General features: G+C 39.6%; 3 protein-coding genes and 6 non-coding genes across 9 annotated transcripts; 8 read left to right on the top strand and 1 right to left on the bottom strand.

Annotated features, from left to right (window-relative positions):
- The first annotated feature begins 21 nt into the window (after positions 1-21).
- On the top strand, positions 22-4,594 carry LOC122986199 (60S ribosomal protein L4-B). The gene is made up of 10 exons (XM_044357334.1): positions 22-127; positions 1,103-1,274; positions 1,779-1,885; positions 2,133-2,271; positions 2,588-2,712; positions 3,136-3,265; positions 3,629-3,785; positions 3,982-4,065; positions 4,257-4,377; positions 4,470-4,594. The coding sequence occupies exons 1-10, from the start codon at positions 125-127 to the stop codon at positions 4,539-4,541; spliced, it is 1,110 nt and encodes a 369-aa protein (XP_044213269.1). The 5' UTR covers positions 22-124; the 3' UTR covers positions 4,542-4,594.
- LOC122986577 lies at positions 1,976-2,074 on the top strand. The gene has a single exon (XR_006404336.1). It is a non-coding gene; the product is annotated as a small nucleolar RNA SNORD16 (small nucleolar RNA).
- On the top strand, positions 2,400-2,499 carry LOC122986576. The gene has a single exon (XR_006404335.1). It is a non-coding gene; the product is annotated as a small nucleolar RNA SNORD16 (small nucleolar RNA).
- LOC122986572 lies at positions 3,839-3,909 on the top strand. The gene has a single exon (XR_006404331.1). It is a non-coding gene; the product is annotated as a small nucleolar RNA SNORD18 (small nucleolar RNA).
- LOC122986575 lies at positions 4,112-4,178 on the top strand. The gene has a single exon (XR_006404334.1). It is a non-coding gene; the product is annotated as a small nucleolar RNA SNORD18 (small nucleolar RNA).
- A 165-nt stretch (positions 4,595-4,759) lies between the features above and the next one.
- Positions 4,760-6,087, top strand: LOC122985642 (60S ribosomal protein L4-like). Its single transcript, XM_044356469.1, has 5 exons — positions 4,760-4,771; positions 5,101-5,279; positions 5,484-5,567; positions 5,760-5,844; positions 5,967-6,087. Exons 1-5 carry the CDS (start codon positions 4,760-4,762, stop codon positions 6,036-6,038), a joined length of 432 nt encoding a protein of 143 aa, XP_044212404.1. The 3' UTR covers positions 6,039-6,087.
- Positions 5,331-5,399, top strand: LOC122986573. The gene has a single exon (XR_006404332.1). It is a non-coding gene; the product is annotated as a small nucleolar RNA SNORD18 (small nucleolar RNA).
- On the top strand, positions 5,614-5,680 carry LOC122986574. Its single transcript, XR_006404333.1, has one exon. It is a non-coding gene; the product is annotated as a small nucleolar RNA SNORD18 (small nucleolar RNA).
- Positions 6,088-6,102: 15 nt separating the features above from the next.
- map2k1 (mitogen-activated protein kinase kinase 1) lies at positions 6,103-17,982 on the bottom strand. Its single transcript, XM_044357603.1, has 11 exons — positions 17,679-17,982; positions 10,171-10,381; positions 9,585-9,731; positions 9,363-9,440; positions 8,527-8,578; positions 8,056-8,180; positions 7,603-7,810; positions 7,354-7,418; positions 7,137-7,195; positions 6,943-6,988; positions 6,103-6,854 (listed from the first exon to the last, which is right to left on the bottom strand). The coding sequence occupies exons 1-11, from the start codon at positions 17,759-17,761 to the stop codon at positions 6,741-6,743; spliced, it is 1,188 nt and encodes a 395-aa protein (XP_044213538.1). The 5' UTR covers positions 17,762-17,982; the 3' UTR covers positions 6,103-6,740.
- Between the last annotated feature and the right edge of the window lie 802 nt (positions 17,983-18,784).

The following is an 18,784-nucleotide window of genomic DNA, read 5'->3' as shown; positions in this document are numbered from 1 at the left end:
GGAAGTAGTATGTCCTCGAGCGGATGCATAAACCGCTTGAGACAATTCACTAACTTCCTTTTTACTGTGGCCGCCATAGCGTGAGGAGCGTGGTTCCCGGCGAGCCGAAAACTAAATAACGAAAATGGTGAGAAATGTCATCAATATCGTTGTTAACATGCTATATAATGTTTAGGTTTACACCATTCGTTGTACTTGAGAAATACGGCCGTGTTTTGTGCCCTGCGAAAGCCTAAGTTCATATATTATAAAGCAGTGAGTTGGAAAGCTACCGGCTAGCAAAGCTAACACGAGGAGCCATTTTGGACGAGCAGCGTTAGTTCAACTCGGTTACACGTGTGATTGTCTCGTCATTATAGCAGGAGGAAGATGTCGCGAAGTAAATTTTATTAATCTTTTCCTTCGCCGTAGATTATACTCCGGTCAATTGAGTGCATTTATGTTCTTAATGTACTTGTGCTATGAGGGGTCGAGGTAATGTGACAGATTTGTTAGCTAAGTCATGCTAGCGGAATCGAGCTTAAGTAAGACCGATACCCGAAGATTAGCGATTAATTTGTTTCAATCATAGTGACTGAGAAGCATTATTTCTTTGATTATGCCAACCAACGCGAGATGCAGTTAATTTGTCAAGCAGTGTAGGGTTATTTTAAGTCAGCCTGGCTTTAAAGTTAGTACAGTTTGCTATGCATGCACATGTTAGGGGGAAATTAAAAGGGCGATCTGTCTGGTTTTTTTTTCCCTCATCCAGATCAAAATCACTATACTTTTGACTTGTCAAATCTGGACAAGATGAACAAGACTCCCGAGACTCATTAAGACATAGATTTGTGAAACCTATATTGTATTTGTCAAAACTGAAAAAAAACTGCTATAATATGGTCTGGATGGAGAAATATTATTGAAATTGCCCTTTCTTCTGTTTTCGTTAGTGAAAATGGTGGAGAAAAAATGTCATGTTTCCCTTAACTTTTCCTTAAACCCAGAATTTGAAGCTAACTTCAGCGTCTTAAGGAAATACTGCATTGTATTGAGTATACATTACCGTCTCAAATCCAACATATCTGCCTAATGATTAATAATGTTCATTTTTCTTCTGCAGGCCTGTGCCCGACCCCTGATCTCGGTTTACTCCGAGAAAGGAGAATCCTCAGGCAAGAATGTTGTCATGCCTGCTGTGTTCAAGGCTCCAATTCGCCCTGATGTTGTGAATTTTGTTCACACCAACATGCGCAAGAACAGCCGCCAGCCCTATGCAGTCAGTGAACTGGCAGGTCAGTATATCAGAACCAGGTTTATTGCTAAGTGGGTTTGCACATATAAGGAATCTGGCTTGGTGTCGTGGTGCATAATAGTCAAAAATACACACAAAATTCAGCAATTCTAAATGAGATTTATAGTTAAAATACACGGAGAGCTGCTACAGGTTTAAATTGAATGAAAAATTAAACTTGAATCTGCAAATATTTAGTGTAAATAGTATGCAGTGTGCTAATAATAATAATAACAATAATAATAATAATGATAACAATAACAATAATAATGACAATAATAATAAAACACGTTGCATTAATGTAACGAGCCATGTTAGATCAAAAAATTCACAAGGGGCAAATAAAGGAGTTTTTACATATACGCTATAAGTGTAATGTGTATGAAAGTCAGCAGCTGGCACGCTAAGTTTAACATAGTTTTACAGTTGCTGAGCTGGTTTAATTAATTGATTTACTAAGTTTATGTGCTTTGTGTGTAATTTTAATTGTCTGTTTATATTCTAGGCCACCAGACCAGTGCGGAGTCCTGGGGTACAGGAAGAGCTGTGGCCCGTATCCCTCGTGTGAGGGGTGGTGGTACTCACCGCTCTGGCCAGGGTGCTTTTGGAAATGTATCCTTTTTACCAGAATTTACACTGTTACAAATTATTCTCCCCTTTTTATACACATTATATGCGAAGGCAAACTTAAATCTTCAGACTTGCTGTGATGGTGTAATTTGCGTCCGACTCTGTGTCCAGTGACAGAATGCCTGCTGTCATATGCTGGTGCAGTTGATTGACGAACTTTGAGTCTGAGCAGGTAGTTTGTACTCAATATTACTTCAGTATTGGTGAAAACTCCTTGACTTTGCTCTAGATGTGTCGCGGAGGTCGTATGTTTGCCCCCACTAAGACCTGGCGCCGTTGGCACCGCAGAATCAACACAACCCAGAAGCGCTATGCCATCTGCTCTGCCCTGGCTGCCTCTGCCATTCCTGCACTTGTGATGTCCAAGGGTAAGTTCCTATAAAGAAGCATATCCATCCATGTAGGACTAAACATATGTGGATACTTTTAAGGAATATAAAGCAATTCCAACAGTCCTGTAGTATCAACATTTTTAAGTACTGCATAACATTTGACTTGCCATGATGGTGTAATTTGCGTCTGACCCTGTGAACAGTGACAGTTGCCTGCTGTCGTTAAGCTGTCATCGGGCATTGATGTGTAATAAATTCTGAGCAAGCTCCGGTAACACTTTGTAGTCTTTGATAGTCACAAGAGTTTGTGTGTGTATGTGTGTATCTTGGTTAACATGATATTGTCTACTAGGACACCGCATTGAGGAAATCCCAGAGGTCCCACTGGTGGTTGAAGACAAAGTTGAGGGCTACAAGAAGACCAAGGAGGCAGTGCTCCTGCTGAAGAAGCTTAAAGCCTGGAATGACATCAAGAAGGTAATCTAAACTTGTAGAGTTTCAGCTTCTTTGGTCTGTAGATTGGGCATTGGGATTGTGTTATATCCCTGTTGTAGGAACAGTGTAGGAATCATGGTCTACATTTTAGTCTCTTCAGGTTTAGAGGTAATCCCTCAAACAAGTTTCACTCATTTAAATAAGAGACTGAAGACTGAAAAATCCCCAAAACATGGCACAAGAGCCAAAGATTGTTGCAGTACATGTTGAGTGAAGCATGACTGAGGAACATGCCATTGCCAAGCATCTGTTATCTGATTCATATATATGTTGTGTAGTGTGGTATTAAAACCTCAGACTCTGTTTCCCTGCCAAACACTCAACTGAGCCATATATTTAATACACTCGCAGGTTTCTTCATTCAAATACTGTATTGAACTAACATTGTAAATATTCTTTTCTCAGGTGTACTCCTCTCAGCGCATGCGTGCCGGTAAGGGTAAGATGAGGAATCGCAGACGCATTCAACGCAGAGGGCCGTGCATCATCTACAACCAAGACGCCGGTGTCACAAAAGCCTTCAGAAATATCCCAGGTTTGTTCAAAAGAAAAATTCATTACTGTTAAAAAGGATACATAACATACAGAACATTATCCAAATGAGTACTGCAGTAGGTTTTACAAATTTTAATTAAGATGTGAAAAAAAAGGACAAAGTAGTGACATAAGCAGTAAGACTTATCTTTTAGGCCCCAGTCACAGCACAACTCTGTATTTATGTAGGTGTTACATCTAATGTATAATGAATCCTATCTTGCTTGATGTAGTCTTCTGAATTGTGTGGCTTCATTGGTAATAAGCTAATGTTTTTTTTAATAAATGCAAATATTTTTACAAGAACCAATAAGGCTCTGTATAACCCTGAGTTTTTTAAAAATTATTATTCTTTATTATGCAGGCATCACTCTGCAGAACGTGAACAAACTGAACCTCCTGAGGCTCGCCCCTGGTGGTCATGTTGGACGCTTCTGCATCTGGACCGAGAGTGCTTTCCGCAAGCTTGATGAGCTGTACGGCACCTGGCGTAAACCTGCCTCCCTGAAGGTTGGATACAAGTGAGTATTTAATGAGCATGCGCACTGTAGCGCAAATAAAAGTGATGATCAAGTGACAGTGATGAGCTTCCACTTCAGGTCCGTGTTTTTGAAATCATGTGATATTTACCGAAGTTCTGAGTTTGAGTAACGCAATACTGATCAATTTACCGTTTGCATATTACATGAAGTTAAATCTTAATGCCTCCTATTTCAGCCTGCCAATGCACAAGATGACCAACACAGATCTGAGCAGGATTCTGAAGAGCGAGGAGATCCAGAAAGCACTTCGCACACCTAAGTACGTATTGCTCACATTAAGATTTATAGCTTTGTTTTGACTTGTCAAACTATGATGATGTTCCACTTCAGGTCCGTGTTTCTGAATCCTGATTATATGGAAGTCCTGAGCGATGCAGGAAGTTTAGTACAAAAACTGCAGTTTAGGTGAACTTCACATGAATAAGGCTGTTTTTCATATTTTCATTACAGCAAGAAGATCAACCGCAGAGTCCTGAAGAAGAATCCTCTGAAGAACTTGAGGATAATGCTCAAACTCAACCCTTATGCCAAGACAGCAAGACGTCATGCCATCCTGAAGCATGATCCTGCCGTAAGAACCTTAACATCTTAAGGTCATATTTTAAAAATTGTAGAGTTAACATGTGATTTTTGAATTTGAAATCCTGTTTGGTCTCTCTATAGATCAAGGCCAAGATGCTGAAACCCAAGAAGAAGCCCGGCAAGAAGGGAGCACCTGCAAAACCCAAGGCATAAATCTATAAATAGACTGGATTTCAATGATGAATAAATCAGTGGTTTCAAATTCATGAGTCAGACCTGTCATTCAAAAATTTTAATTCACAAGACTTACTATTTCACGTAAGCTAACAAAGATTTGAGTCTGGAGCTGTAAGGACAAGGGGGTAAAGAGAAATATCAGCACACAGGTTGAGCAGCATTTATCATGTAAGTAATTTGATCATTTAGAAAAGATGGCTTTTCAGGCAGACCTCCAGTATAGACCAAATAATTGTTCTATACACAGTTAATTTCACTTGGCTAGTAGTTTGTACACTAAATATACAACTATTGATTGCACAACTTTTTTTTTAATCCAATAAATAATTCGTATAAACAGATACTTTTTACTCATAATGCAAATCCAGCTGTTAGAGTAGAGGTTCCCAAAGTGGGGTCTGGGTCGCTTGAGGTGGTTCCAGGGGGTCCCCAGCAAAAACGGGAATAATTTATTTTTCACTTTAATTCCATCCATAAGTAACATGACAATTTATGACTATTTTGGTCATGGGTTTAATACACTTTCTGTAATAAGTCATCTAAAAGCAAAAATCTTACCAGATGGGGACCCTGGGACAAAATCTTATCAAATGGGGGTCTGTGGTCTAGTTTGTCAATTGGACACTTCTGCATCTGGACTGAGAGTGCTTTCTGCAAGCTTGATGAGCTGTACGGCACCTGGCGTAAACCTGCCTCCCTGAAGACTGGATACAAGTGAGTATTTAATGAGCATGCACACTGTAGCACAAATAAGTGATGATCAAGTGACAGTGATGAGCTTCCACTTCAGGTCCGTGTTTTTGAAATCCTGATATTTACCGAAGTTCTGAGTTTGTGTAGGGATTTGTGTAACACAATACTGATCAATTTACTGTTTGCATATTACGTGAACTTAAATCTTAATGCCTCCTATTTCAGCCTGCCAATGCACAAGATGACCAACACAGATCTGAGCAGGATTCTGAAGAGCGAGGAGATCCAGAAAGCACTTCGCACACCTAGGTACGTATTGCTCACATTAAGATTAATAACTTTGTTTTAACTTGTCAAACTATGATGATGTTCCACTTCAGGTCCGTGTTTCTGAATCCTGATTATATGGAAGTCCTGAGCTATGCAGCATGTTTAGTACAGAAACTGCAGTTTAGGTGAACTTCACATGAATAAGGCTGTTTTTTTATATTTTCATTACAGCAAGAAGATCAACCGCAGAGTCCTGAAGAAGAATCCTCTGAAGACCTTGAAGATAATGCTCAAACTCAACCTATACACCAAGACAGCAAGTTTTCATGCCATCCTGAAGCATGACCCTGCCTTAAGAACCTTAACATCTTAAGGTCATATTTTAAAAAAATGTAGCATTAATTTGTGAATTTAAAATCCCGTTTGGTCTCTCTACAGATCAAGGCCAAGATGCTGAGACCCAAGAAGAAGCCCAGCAAAAAGGGAGCACCTGCAAAACCCAAGGCATAAATCTATAAATAGACTGGCGTTCAATGATGAATAAATCAGTGTTTTCAAATTCATGAGTCAGACCTGTCATTCAAAAATTTTAATTCACAAGACTTACTATTTCACATAAGCTAACAAAGATTTGAGTCTGGAGCTGTAAGGACAAGGGGGTAAAGAGAAATATCAGCACACAGGTTGAGCAGCATTTATCATGTAAGTAATTTGATCATTAGAAAAAGATGGCTTTTCAGGCAGACCTCCAGTATAGACCAAATAATTGTTCAATACACGATTAATTTCACTTGGCTTGTAGTTTGTAAACTAAATATACAACTATTGATTGCACAACCTTTTTTTTAATCCAATAAATACTTAGTATAAACAGATACATTTTACCCATAATGCAAATCCAGCCATTAGAGCAGAGGTTCTCAAAGTAGGGTCTGGGGTCCTTGAGGTGGTTCCAGGGGCTCCCCAGCAAAAGGGCAATAATTTATTTTCATTTTAATTCCATCCATAAGTAAGATAATGACAATGTATGACTAATTTGGTCATGGGTTTAATACACTTTATGTAATAAATCCTCTAAAACAAATAATCTTATCAGATGGGGATCTGTGGTCTAGTTTGTCAGTTTAGGGGTCCTTGATGTGGAGAAAGTTTGAGAACCACTGCATTAGAGGACCTTGGTGTATGTGGTTGGTGAGAGCACATAGACAGGTCTCACATTGCTGTACCATGGGTGGGTGTCACAGGCTGATTGAGTCCGATGGTGCTGCACAACCAGCCGGCAAAGTCAACCTGCTCTGCCTCAGACTGTTTAATAAAAGGATGCACCTGAGGGGGAAATGGAGAGCAGGTTGAGCTGTCTAGTTAGAAAAAAAACAACCAAGAAATGAGAATAATGTTCAATATGCACACAAACCATCAACTGTTTCAAGTCTGCTCTTTCTGCAGGATTCTTGATCAAACTGCAATGGAGACACAAAACACGGTGTTATAAATGTGCACTATTTTTTGACACCACTAGGTGGCATCAAGTCCAACGTGTTGACAAAAACAACCAACTGGTGTTTCAGAGTAGAGTGAAGACTACCTTGTGCATGTCTTTTTACATACCATTTATTCACAAAATCTTGGAAGTCGGAGCTAAATATCCCAGGCAGCTTCGGTGGAGGCTGAAAATTAAAAGGCCTGTCAGCACTGAATGGATAAATTTTAAAAATTATGGTATGACCAAACTGCATGACTGAAGGTAAATACATTAGCACAACATACAGCATTATACGGGTCTGTTCATCATATCAGGATGTGGTAATGAAGTGGGCACACTCACCTCATTGACTATGTAATCAAGTAGCTCGAATATAGCCATCGGAGGCCTGCTGTCTGGTCCGTATGCTAAGGGGATGGAAGGAAGACATCAGCCTCTTACTCCTACTCATCACTCAAGGTCACCAATAGTTTTTACTTTATGACAAAGATTTCTTTTGTTCAATTATGTCCCCAGATCTTTTGAAATCATTTAAACCAAGAATAAAGCTGCTATACAAAATCATAGGATGAACCCGTGTCATAGACTTACAGCTGCCGGGCCGCCCAGGAGGCCGTGGCTTTGGGGAGGACTCGCTGGCGGCTGCTTCCCCTTCCACTGGAAAGCCAAAAATCTGTTCCAGTTCCATAGCGTCAGGTGGTGGGATCGGGAAACGTCCAATAGCCATTTCAACCAGGGACAGACCCATACTCCAGATGTCCGACTGAACGGAGTAATGGGTGCCCTGTAAACGTTCCGGCTACACAACACACATGCAATTTCATCCTTACTACTAAAATACAAAGTCACAGATAATGAAGCAAATGTCACAAAAACACAAGGCTAAAGGAAAGTAATAATTCGAACTTCACTGTGTACACTGACATCCATATGCACCATGATGAATAATGCTGATGAAACATCTGTATTGAATTTGAGACTTACTGCAATTGTATGTATAAATAAGTGCAGCAGTGGGAGAGGAGTGTGTCCATTTTAACTCACAGACATGTAGGAGCGTGTGCCCACAAAGGAGTTGGCCATGGAGTCTATGAGCTGTCCGCTCACTCCAAAGTCACACAGCTTGATCTCACCGCGGGAATTCACTAGGATATTAGAAGGCTTGACGTCTGAAAGAGCGACATGCAGTATTTAGGAGAACACAGTAGGCAAGTGTTCAACTGGGAACTAGAAGCACAGCAGAACAAAAAGGTTCAGTGCATTTTGTGCTGCTTGTCTGACTAAACCTTGCTTTACATCATTCATATGTACAACACTGACTGCAAAGATCTAGCATATGCATCTAAGACAGGGAATTAATTTAAAGCGAAGATCAATACTCTGCCTCAAGTAATTTAGAGCAAACAGTGTTAACAAGTACGGCATAGCTACGGACACATGCATTTGTTTAAAGGTCTTTTAAAGGGTAGAATATCTTATTTTGTTTGTGACATTGTAAATGAAATAGTGACTGACCTCTGTGCATGATCTTGTGTTTCTCCCTCAGGTAGGAGAGCCCTTTAATAACCTGGAAAGATAAATACTACATATCAGCACAGTAATGATACAGATTATTTGGAACTGCAAAATAAATAATGTACTAGTGCTTATGTTTCAGTTATAAACCCAGTTTTATATCCAAACAGGCAGTGTTTAGCAGGTAATATTTACCAGGTTTACTATCTTTGTTTAGCCTGTAAGCATGCATGCTAACATTTGCTAATTGGCACAAGTATAGCTGAGGCTAATGGGAAAGTTATTAGTTTGGACAAATTGAAATTTTGACCAGATGACGGTGCAAAGGAGCTGATGGGGCATGAATGTCTTTACCAAACTACATGGCAATCCATCCAATAGTTTTTGAGACATTCATCACTCAAAACCACAAATGTCAGCCTCATGGAGACACAACAGGAAAGGCCAGGGGATCACCAAGGTCTATAGAATTCATTGAATGTCTGTACCAAAATTTGCACCTATCAATACAGAAGATAAAGGATCCATAAAGAAGATAAAAGATATTTGACAGGATAAGTGAAAACCTGCTTAACCTGCTTGTAGTACCAGAGGAAAAGTCAGTAGGATTCATCCTGTCGGGACCATGACTGTCTGCACAAAATTTCATGGCAACCCATCCCGTAATTGTAGAGATATTTCAGTCTGGACCAAAGTGGTGGACCAACCGACCAACAGACAGTCCAACATTACCATCCCTAGAGCCATGCCTCTAGAATGGCTAAAAACAACACAATATAGCTGCAGAGTGATGACCGGTGTAAGAAACAGATGGGAGAGGTGTTGGAGCTACCCACAGCAATGCTGACTTTGCCAAGGATCTGCTCTGGGATCTTGCCTGCTTTCTTAAGCGACTGGTCCAGGGAGCCACCATCCTACAGCCAGCAGGGAGGAAACATATGGAGAGCATCTGCTGGAAGGACTCTTTGTAATTTTTGAAATACAATACTTTCAAACAAAATTAGTTTCTTTCAAGGCTAATGAAAACTCAGCAGCTGTAACATATTAAAGCCCTGTACCATATGCTCCATGCAGATGCTGATTTCTCCATCACTGTAGAAAGCTCCATAGAAGCCCACAATGTAGGGGGAGTTACACTCATGTAGCACCTGCAGCTCCCTAATGATCTGGTTCCTGATGGCAGGTTTGATCTCCAGGTGGATCAACTGGAACACAGGAGACATCAGGTTACGACCATTTTCATGCCACACAGAACATAAAGACTAAATGATGCAAACTCCTATTTGGATGTGTGCTTGGCTATGCACAACATTATTTAGTATTTATGCATGTAATTATAAAATGGATGATCATATGGGAAAAATTATATTGATGTATGTTTTGGTTTATAATTGAGTGATTTCATTTCATTTATGTGTGGGTATCCAACAATGGCTCTTGGATATTTTATTTAGGCAGATTGATGTCCCAGAAACCCACATCCCATGTTCTACTCAAAATACTTGCAAGAAAAAAGAGACACATTTCCCTCAACGCTCTGAAAACAGTGATACTGCCTGTCTGAAATACGTTGAGTGCAAAAAATGTTGTTTTTTTTCACAGTGTCTTTATCAGAGCTGTATCTACAAACAGCAAGCAGCTTACCTTCCTTGCCATAATCAGACCGGAGGGTCGGTGGGAGACCTTGAACACAACTCCTCCGTTGCCTGCGCCCAGCTCACAGATCTTCTCAAAGTCATCGTCCTTCAGCTCTCCCACCTTCTGCTTCTGCGTCAGAAAGGCTTCCAGGCGTTTCCGCTGCTGCTCATCCAACTCCAGCTCTTCCAGTTTCTTCTGCAGTGCCTCCAAGTTTGTTCTTTGCAAAGAGAAGGATAAACAAAGACAGAGAAAGATGAGTAATTAATGTATTCTCAATGTATTCTTCCCTAAATAAAAGCTTCTTGAGTCTATTCAGACAGAAGTTTTTGCAGATGTTCTTTCTTGGAAGTACTGGTCGTCTCCTCAGGAGACATGAGGGAATCCAGATCTACTGTATCTACAGTGTTATATCACTGAAACCTAAGAGGAAAAACAGAGTTTTGTGTGTGATTTCTACAACTGCATCTGCCCTTTGAGAACAATGGTGACCAACCAAGTAGCCAGCAGACAGCCAGTGAGGGTCACAGGTTGTCTTTCAGTTTTCCTTCCCGGATACCCATGTGAGGAAGCTCAGTTCATCTGAGTGCTGACGGCTTGACGCCACTCCCCTGGCACTGCTGTTGTCATGGCGATGCATTTCCTTGAGAAGTCAATTGTGGGGGGGAACTCTGACCTCTCCTTCTCTGCACAAACTGAAACACAAAACCAGTCTATGCTTTCATCAATAACTGTTCACGCAAAGAGCAGTTATTGATCATGTCATTTCAACTGATTAGATGATCTAATTGTTGGTCTGAGTGAACTGATCTTGAGTTATGATGTAATTTGGAACAAATTCTTTTTAATGCAAAGCTAAAAGCTGAAAATACTTAAAACAAAAGCATGCAAGATATGATTTAATTTGCCTGCAAGTGTACAAGCTACTGCAATGTGTTCCATCTTCAACTACTAGATAAGGATTCATTTTCTTTACTTCAAGTGCTAGTCTTCCATATTTGCATTATAATATGCTTATTTGCCAACAATAAGATCATTTTCATCAAACTCAATAATAATTGTGCTTTTTTTCCTCTTCGCGATTAATCACGACTCAGTGGAGAGTACCTACAACAAGGCAGAACGCCGCTCTCTCCGCTGCTCCACCACACAGCAAAGAGAGGGTTAAGTGGTTTTATTTTTGACAGCAGGCCTGCATATCCATGGAGACGAGGTGCTGAGTTTGAGTTGGCTGTGGGTGGCGTGGGCGTTCTGCCGACAAGAGCTGGAGGTGGAGGAGGCTGGAGATACTGAGAAGAGGAGCAGCCTCTCCACACAATATGTGGGAGGGACTACAGCAGCTGCACACTGCAGCTCATCTCTAGGTGCCGGAGGAAGTGAACACGACGCAGGCCTTTTGTGCTCCATCCACACAATGTCCAAGGACCTCAAGTAGTCTTGAACGCAAGAGACGCAGTATATCTGCAGTTTGCCATAAAGTGCTGGAAAGAAGATGTCATCTTTGTTATCATGAATGTGTTTGTGGTTGTGAGCCACACATGCATCAGAATAAAAAGTGCTATCAGGTTTTACCTTATTTCTTGGGTTGGAAAAGTATTTGCCAGTTTAACTTCTAACAGTAAATCTTTAAAAAACTGAAGTATTTAGATTTTGCCCAATAATAGGATCTTATAGTGTTTTAAGTTATTAGGCCTATATTGAAATAAATTAAACAACATAAATTTTAGAGGCTGCAGTTCTTGCACCTATATACTGTTTTCTTTAAAATACTTCTGCTTTTCTCTACCAAACCTATAAAGTGCATCACAGTAGACTGAGAGCTGCATGATTATTCAGTATCAGAAAACAGGAGTGTAACAGAATCTGTGTTTCACCAGGTACATATAGTACAATTTGGTGTATCACAAGGAAGTCATGAATTCACTTCCAGATTATTGTGGTTGCTGTATGTGTTAATCATTAATTTCCTTTTCACACATTCACACTCCATTTTCATTTGTGAGTGTGCATCATGTGTGTCAATATGTAATAAAAGATTAGACCTTTGTTAACCAGAATAAGCCTATACAAAGGAATCAACAGCAATACTTTTCTAAACGATGAAACTCTAAATATATTAGATGGATTTAATTCCCTAATAATACAGGCAGATACTGTTAAATCTGACCGTATGTGATGGTAGGATATATTTTAAGATTTTAGCCAATTGCCTGAACAGATCTATCTAGAACAGGTTGTTTTTATTTGTTCTCAGATCTCCTCTGATAATATTACATGCTTGGCTGGCATTATGTGGGCCTCTCTGTACAGTTCTCCCATGGCTGCCAGCCATTTCACGCTGAGAAAGCATTTGGCGGGCTGGAATGGCAATTCCTTTTCACCAGAGTGGAATGGTCTGGCTTCAGTAAGAGGCTCATCGATTGGATTAAGCTCATTTACACCCAATATGCAACACCTGTGCTAGTGTGAGCATCCAATCCTTCTGCATGCGGACTAGAGCCAAATCACTAAAATAATGCGCTACACTGAAAATAGATTTGTAGATTTGTTTTGGAGCATGAGCAACCTCACTCTCTTTCTATATAACAAGTAGTGCATTTTCTTAAGTTTCTGCTATAATACTGATATAATACTGATATTATACACAGAGATCATTATTATTATTGTTATTATTGTTATTATTATTATTATTATTATTATTATTATACTTATACAGCATAGGGTTAGGGTTAGGCTTAGGGTTAGTGACACACAATTTTGACGTGTCACAGTAGAAAAAGCACCGGTGTATGAGAATATTAACAATGGCTGAAATCCATTTGGTTTCAGGGTCCTGGTATTGTGCATGCTGGCTCATGATCATGGCTTACTGGGACACTTGAATAGGACAGTTACTAATAACAATAACATCATTGATGAACATCATTAATGTTACTAGTAACACCTGTGCTTTTCCTACTTTGATGAGTCAAAATGTCTGCTGTGAAAAAAAGTTTCTTTGTTTGAAAGGCTGTTGGCTTTTCTGTTTCCACCCCTCAGTGGGCCAGAAACATTTACTGTTTATAAATCTCAGTGGGGAAGTAGGTAATGCTTTATTATCATCACTGAGGTGCTTTTCAGCAAAACACATAACTACCACCCTGCTCCAGTGGTGCTGCTTGACCAAAAAATCTTCCATCTTCCAGGACAAATAAAAGTGAGTTTAAGTGTCTGAGTTCAAATTTGCAAACATGCTTTTCTGGCAGAGCAGAGCAGAATCATTGTAACATAATTAAAATGAACAGTGAACCCAGAATGTACACCCACAAAAGTGTTCTCAATTACTGTGGCTGAATAGACTTCATATCGGAGTTACTGTAATTACAAGTTTCCTACTTATAAACAGTGTTTACAACAACCTCCAAGTCGTAATTACGACTGTGTTTTTCTGAAAGCTCTGATATTTCTGACTTGGCGCTTAATAATACATGGTAATTATAGGAAGTGCCTGACAAACATGGATGCCTCATGTCAGCCAAATTCAAAGTAATTAAACTCAGTCATTATACAACCTTCCTGAGTTGTTGGATAATGTGAACGCTCTAAAGTCCTAAACATAGGAATCTTACCAGTCATTCCCATCCATCTGACATAGCATAAAATAATGATGAAGGTTTGAAGTTGTACAAGGACACTAGGTCTAGGTGCAAGGCCATTGGAAATTGATGAAATGAGTAATGCCTGTATAAATGTATTCAAATGGACAACGTTGTCCATTTAAATAAATTTGTGGTTTGGAGTCAGTGTGTGGACGTTTCATCTAAGGTGGAAGTTGTCCAGCCTTGGCAAATACTACAGGAAAGGGGAAGTGGTCTAATTAACCAAAATAAGAAACACCTGTGGGGATGACCCTGTTCACTGTACGATCACACAGTAAACCTTCAGTGATGCTATTTGATTTTATTTTGTAACCTGACAAACTGCACAAACTACAAAGAACTGTGGACAGCTGCAGCCTTGTGCTTCTTTAATTTGTCGGTCACCATTAAAAGTACCAACTGGAACATGGCACTGGGAAAGTGCTCCCAGAAAATGATGCCCTCTGGTTTGACCTTGAAAGCACCCATACATACCCTCATCCTCTTATCTGCTACATTACATCTATGTTAGCCCCAGATATACACACCCATCCTATTATACCACCTGTGGAGCCTGATTCTTTAAATTCAATCCTCCCCTTCACTGGTCTGCAAAGACTTGGCAAAGGTCCAAGCCCCCCCAGAAACAAATCAGCCATCCACCTTTTGGTTCCTTAAGGCCTTTGCAGGAGTTAAAAAACTTGATGATACATTTGACCTGTCTGACATCGACACTGAGCTCCTTTGGAAATTGCCATACATCGGTGTACTTCTCCAAAAAACTTCCATAAGTTCAGATGCCTGTTGGTCAAATTATGGAAAGCGCACATAAATGTTATTTGTTTTTTATGTGGGCTTGAAAAAGTCTAGACACTGGAGGTGCTATGGTGAAAGGGGCACTTTAGTGTGTACTGAACTGAAAAACTCAGGAATTCAAACGGCCTATCAAAGCCAAATTAGTCTACACATCAACTTTTGTTTCAAATTCTAATTCAGATAAGTTTCTCACATTTTCAGTATAATCTGAGGAGCCTTCAGTCCAGGTTTAATGGATTTGGCTGCAGCATTTTAAGAGTAGATTCATACTGCAATCCTGCTTGGAAAACAGAAAACTTCTTTGGTGCCCGTGGCATCTGCTTTACAGCATACAAGTGTTTGTTGTATAAAGCATTTGGTATGGAGGAAGAATACTACTATAGGTGGAATAATTACCATATGTGTATGACATAAGTGTGGTGTTTAGAGCTCATAATGAAACACTAAACTCTGCCATTATTCAATTAGATTTCTCATTATTAGGCCAAATTTAACCTGTGATGCTGTAACTGTGTAAATATAATACATTTTTACCATTTCCTTCTTCATGTGGTTGTGTGGGAGTGCAGTTTCATGCAAGACAAAATGTGTGCAAAGTGTGAGGAAAAGTTGTGTGCCTGCAGTCTCGTCAACCACCATCACTGGACTGAAACAGGATTTGCTTTTCCTTTGAGTCTCAGCCAGCTGAAAGTGTGCACCCAGACAAAAGTGGCTTTTTATGGGAAAGAGGTCTGAGTAACACCAGCCTGCACAGCGTGTCAGCACGACATCAGTCTGACTGCCACAGAGCACAATACAGCTGGGCATTGGTGAGCACACACACACACACACACGTGCGCGCAGAGTTCTCACTGCGGTGGGACAAGAATCCCTCCACAGCAAAGACTTCCAAATCTCTGAATCAGAGTTCCTGATTGTTGTTCCATCCTGACATAATACTCCTCGGCCCGTCACAGCCTGCCCACAGCGGCAGGAATGTCATCATCAAAAACTAAGCCAAGGCACAACTCAGCTGTTCAACATTATCAGCATGTCGAGCCTCCATCATGAAAGCACAATGTGTCTGAAGATATACTGTATGTATAGGACTAAGCATATTCTTTATAATGGAAGCTCGCTCTTCAGTTTCTCCAATTTAAAATCAAATGTTAAAAAATAGTTTTACAGTTTACTGAGGTGCTTATATCTAATGTATTAGATATTTTCATTATCAATTCATCTTCCGATCGCTTCTTCTAATCGCATGTTTTGTCTGAGAAACAATCCCAAACCCAAAACATACATTTTAATATAACATAAGACAAAGAGAAGAGGTAAATCCTCACAACTCTGAAGCTGCTACCGGGTTGAAAAGTGATAGAAACAATTAATCAGTTGTCAGATCTTTTTGGTATTTTTGTCTTTTCTTGTGCTATACAAATAAGGTTTTATTATTCATCATACTGTTATAGTTAATTTTTAATTGTTTTCGGTCAATCGCCTGATTGGTTAATTGACTATTTGTTCCACCTCTAATCCAATTTCTGCTGATATCAACTAACTGCTACTGAATTTTAGCTAAAAATCTAACATCTAAGAATTGAATAAAAATTAGATTTTAGTCCATTTCAGTTATTCATCGCAAAAGACTGGAATGGCACGTTGCCTTCAGAGATATGATGTAATGATGAAACAATGAAATATTCCGCCTCTACAACACATTAGAAAACCAGCCATCACGATGGATGACATGTTACGTAATCCTCATCTCGACTGATCCAGCTTGTTGCTGGAACGACTGGGATTTTCCCTGTGAACTGAGAACTAGAGCACAGTGTCACAACAATTTAATATCTCCATTACTGTGTTTACTGTGTGGTGGGAACAGGCCTACACAAAACTTCTTCAACACACAGAAATATTATTCTACACACTGCTGCTTCCCCGCAAAGGTCAGTCTCTGACTAATCAGTGTGCACACAGTGAGCCGTGAGAGTGAAGGAGTGTCCTGCTCATCCATGATGAGCTGAGGATCTGAGAGCTGCACATTAGAGACAATGAGTTTAGATCCTCTCTGCTGAGAAGCACTGTGACATATTAATGTATGACAGTGACTTAGGAAATTAACATAAGTCAACTTTAAAACATAAAATGAAAGCAGGAGGATTTTTATCACCACCAATATTTAGTGTTAGTTGATTTGATTTCTTCAACCCATAATTTGATCATCAGTTGTTGACATTCATCAAGAAAAAATGCCAAACATTTACTGGTTGTATCTTCTAAAAGAATCAGGATATGGTGATTTTTTAATTTTATGTCGTTATAAATTGAACAACTTTGGATTTTTAGCTGCTAGTTGAGGCTGAAATTAGTCAGTTGGGAGACATATAAACTGATCGCTACATATTTTGATATCTGTTTCATCTTTTGAGTAATTTATCAAACATAAATGTCAAACGTTAACTGGTTTCAGCTTCTCAAATGTTAAAATTTAGTTTTCTCTGTTTTATATCAGTGAAAATTGAATACCTTTGTAGTTTTATTCTTACTGAATATAAAGACGTCGCCTTAGGCTCAGAGAAATTGTGACACACTATTCTTCACAATTTTCTAAAATTATAGCCTAAACTGTTCATAGTTTCATTGATAAAATAATACACAGTGTTTAGTCCATAATGTAGTAATCATCAGTTACTGTTGATCAGATAAAACAAGCAATTTGAAGATGTTTTGGTGGGCTTTGGGAACCTGAAATGAGCATTTTATAAATTATACAATTATCCAATTAATCAAAAATGAACTCTTTATATTAATTGATAATGACAATGATCATTATTTGCAGCCCTAGTGTATATCTCAAACACACACACACACACACACACACACACACACACACACACACACACACACACACACACACAGTCCCATATAAGAGACAAGTTTACACATACTGTAACGGAGCTATCTATAGCTAGTGATGCAGCTCTCATGTGCCTTAACATATTGAGCATGCACCTTCCATTAATGATAAATCAGAATATCGATAAACCACATTCACCAGCCCAGCCTGACCATCACTAATGGATGAACGCTGTCACTCACTCTATGGCTCCGGTGCCGTTGATAGTGTTTCCATCGGGAATGGGGTTGAGTTGGATCGGCTCTGGCTTCCTTCTTTTCTGCATGTTACACACAAGAAACAAGCTGAAGCTGCAGCAGCAGTGTGGATGGAAACCCGAAGAGAAGGGGCCGAAATCACAGCAACACAGTCAGGTCAGAAAGAAACGGACCAAACAGGAAACACAGCGGTGTTTGTCATGAGCTGGGTCAGATATTCTTCTTAATGGGTGGATGTGAATAATGATCCGGGAGATGAAACGTCACGAAAATATTTACATTGGTCTTCCGGACAGCATGGCTGTGCTTGGGACAGCGCCCCCTCTGCTGGTGACGTGTGGTATTACCGTCCTGGATTCAAATAACGGGTCAGTTTTATTGAGACCAGTTAGTTCAGTCAGTGAGTCCTGTATTTTTCCTGGGATTGAAGGGTTTTAGCCACCTGGATGGAGTTACATTCAACAGCCTAAAAAAGTAACAAATTATAGTTGTTTTATAGGCTAGTTTCAGCATTTTAGACACAATATATTTAAATTAGACGACTTTTGGCCTTAAAGCTTCATAGACTTAATTTTTGGTTTATAGTCTTACATTGGAGGGGACTTGGACTAATGACCACAGTATGACCACAGTATAATGACTGCAGCCCTGGGTGGGAGCATGTCAATGTTATTCCAAGTCATAAGAAAGTTTAAAGTCACCCTCAAGTCAAAAATGTGTTTTTCTTCTTGTTCCTACAGTTGGATGTTTGAGCTTCACAATGATGTACATACAGAGTTTGATATTAGAAGTCTGTTTTCAGTTTCATCTGCCGATGGAGGAAAGTTACTCTGTATTTATCAAAAATCTGACTTCAAGATGTATACCTATGAGCATGATTTGTGACATCACAACTAGTTTGGAGCCAATCGTGGTCCAGTATGTAACTTACACAAGTGTGATGTGGAAACTTGAAGCCTCCAATACACATAGGAACTTCCTGTTTCCAGCAGTTAAACTTTTGAAATGAACAAAAATTGCATATTCATAGATTCTTAATGAGGTAATTGAACTTTTTTGGGGGGAAACCATATTAGACACAAATTATTATT

Source organism: Thunnus albacares, chromosome 7 (assembly GCF_914725855.1).
Source record: "Thunnus albacares chromosome 7, fThuAlb1.1, whole genome shotgun sequence".
NCBI classification, from domain to species: Eukaryota; Metazoa; Chordata; class Actinopteri; order Scombriformes; family Scombridae; genus Thunnus; species Thunnus albacares.
This window is presented reverse-complemented; position numbering and strand designations above follow the sequence as displayed.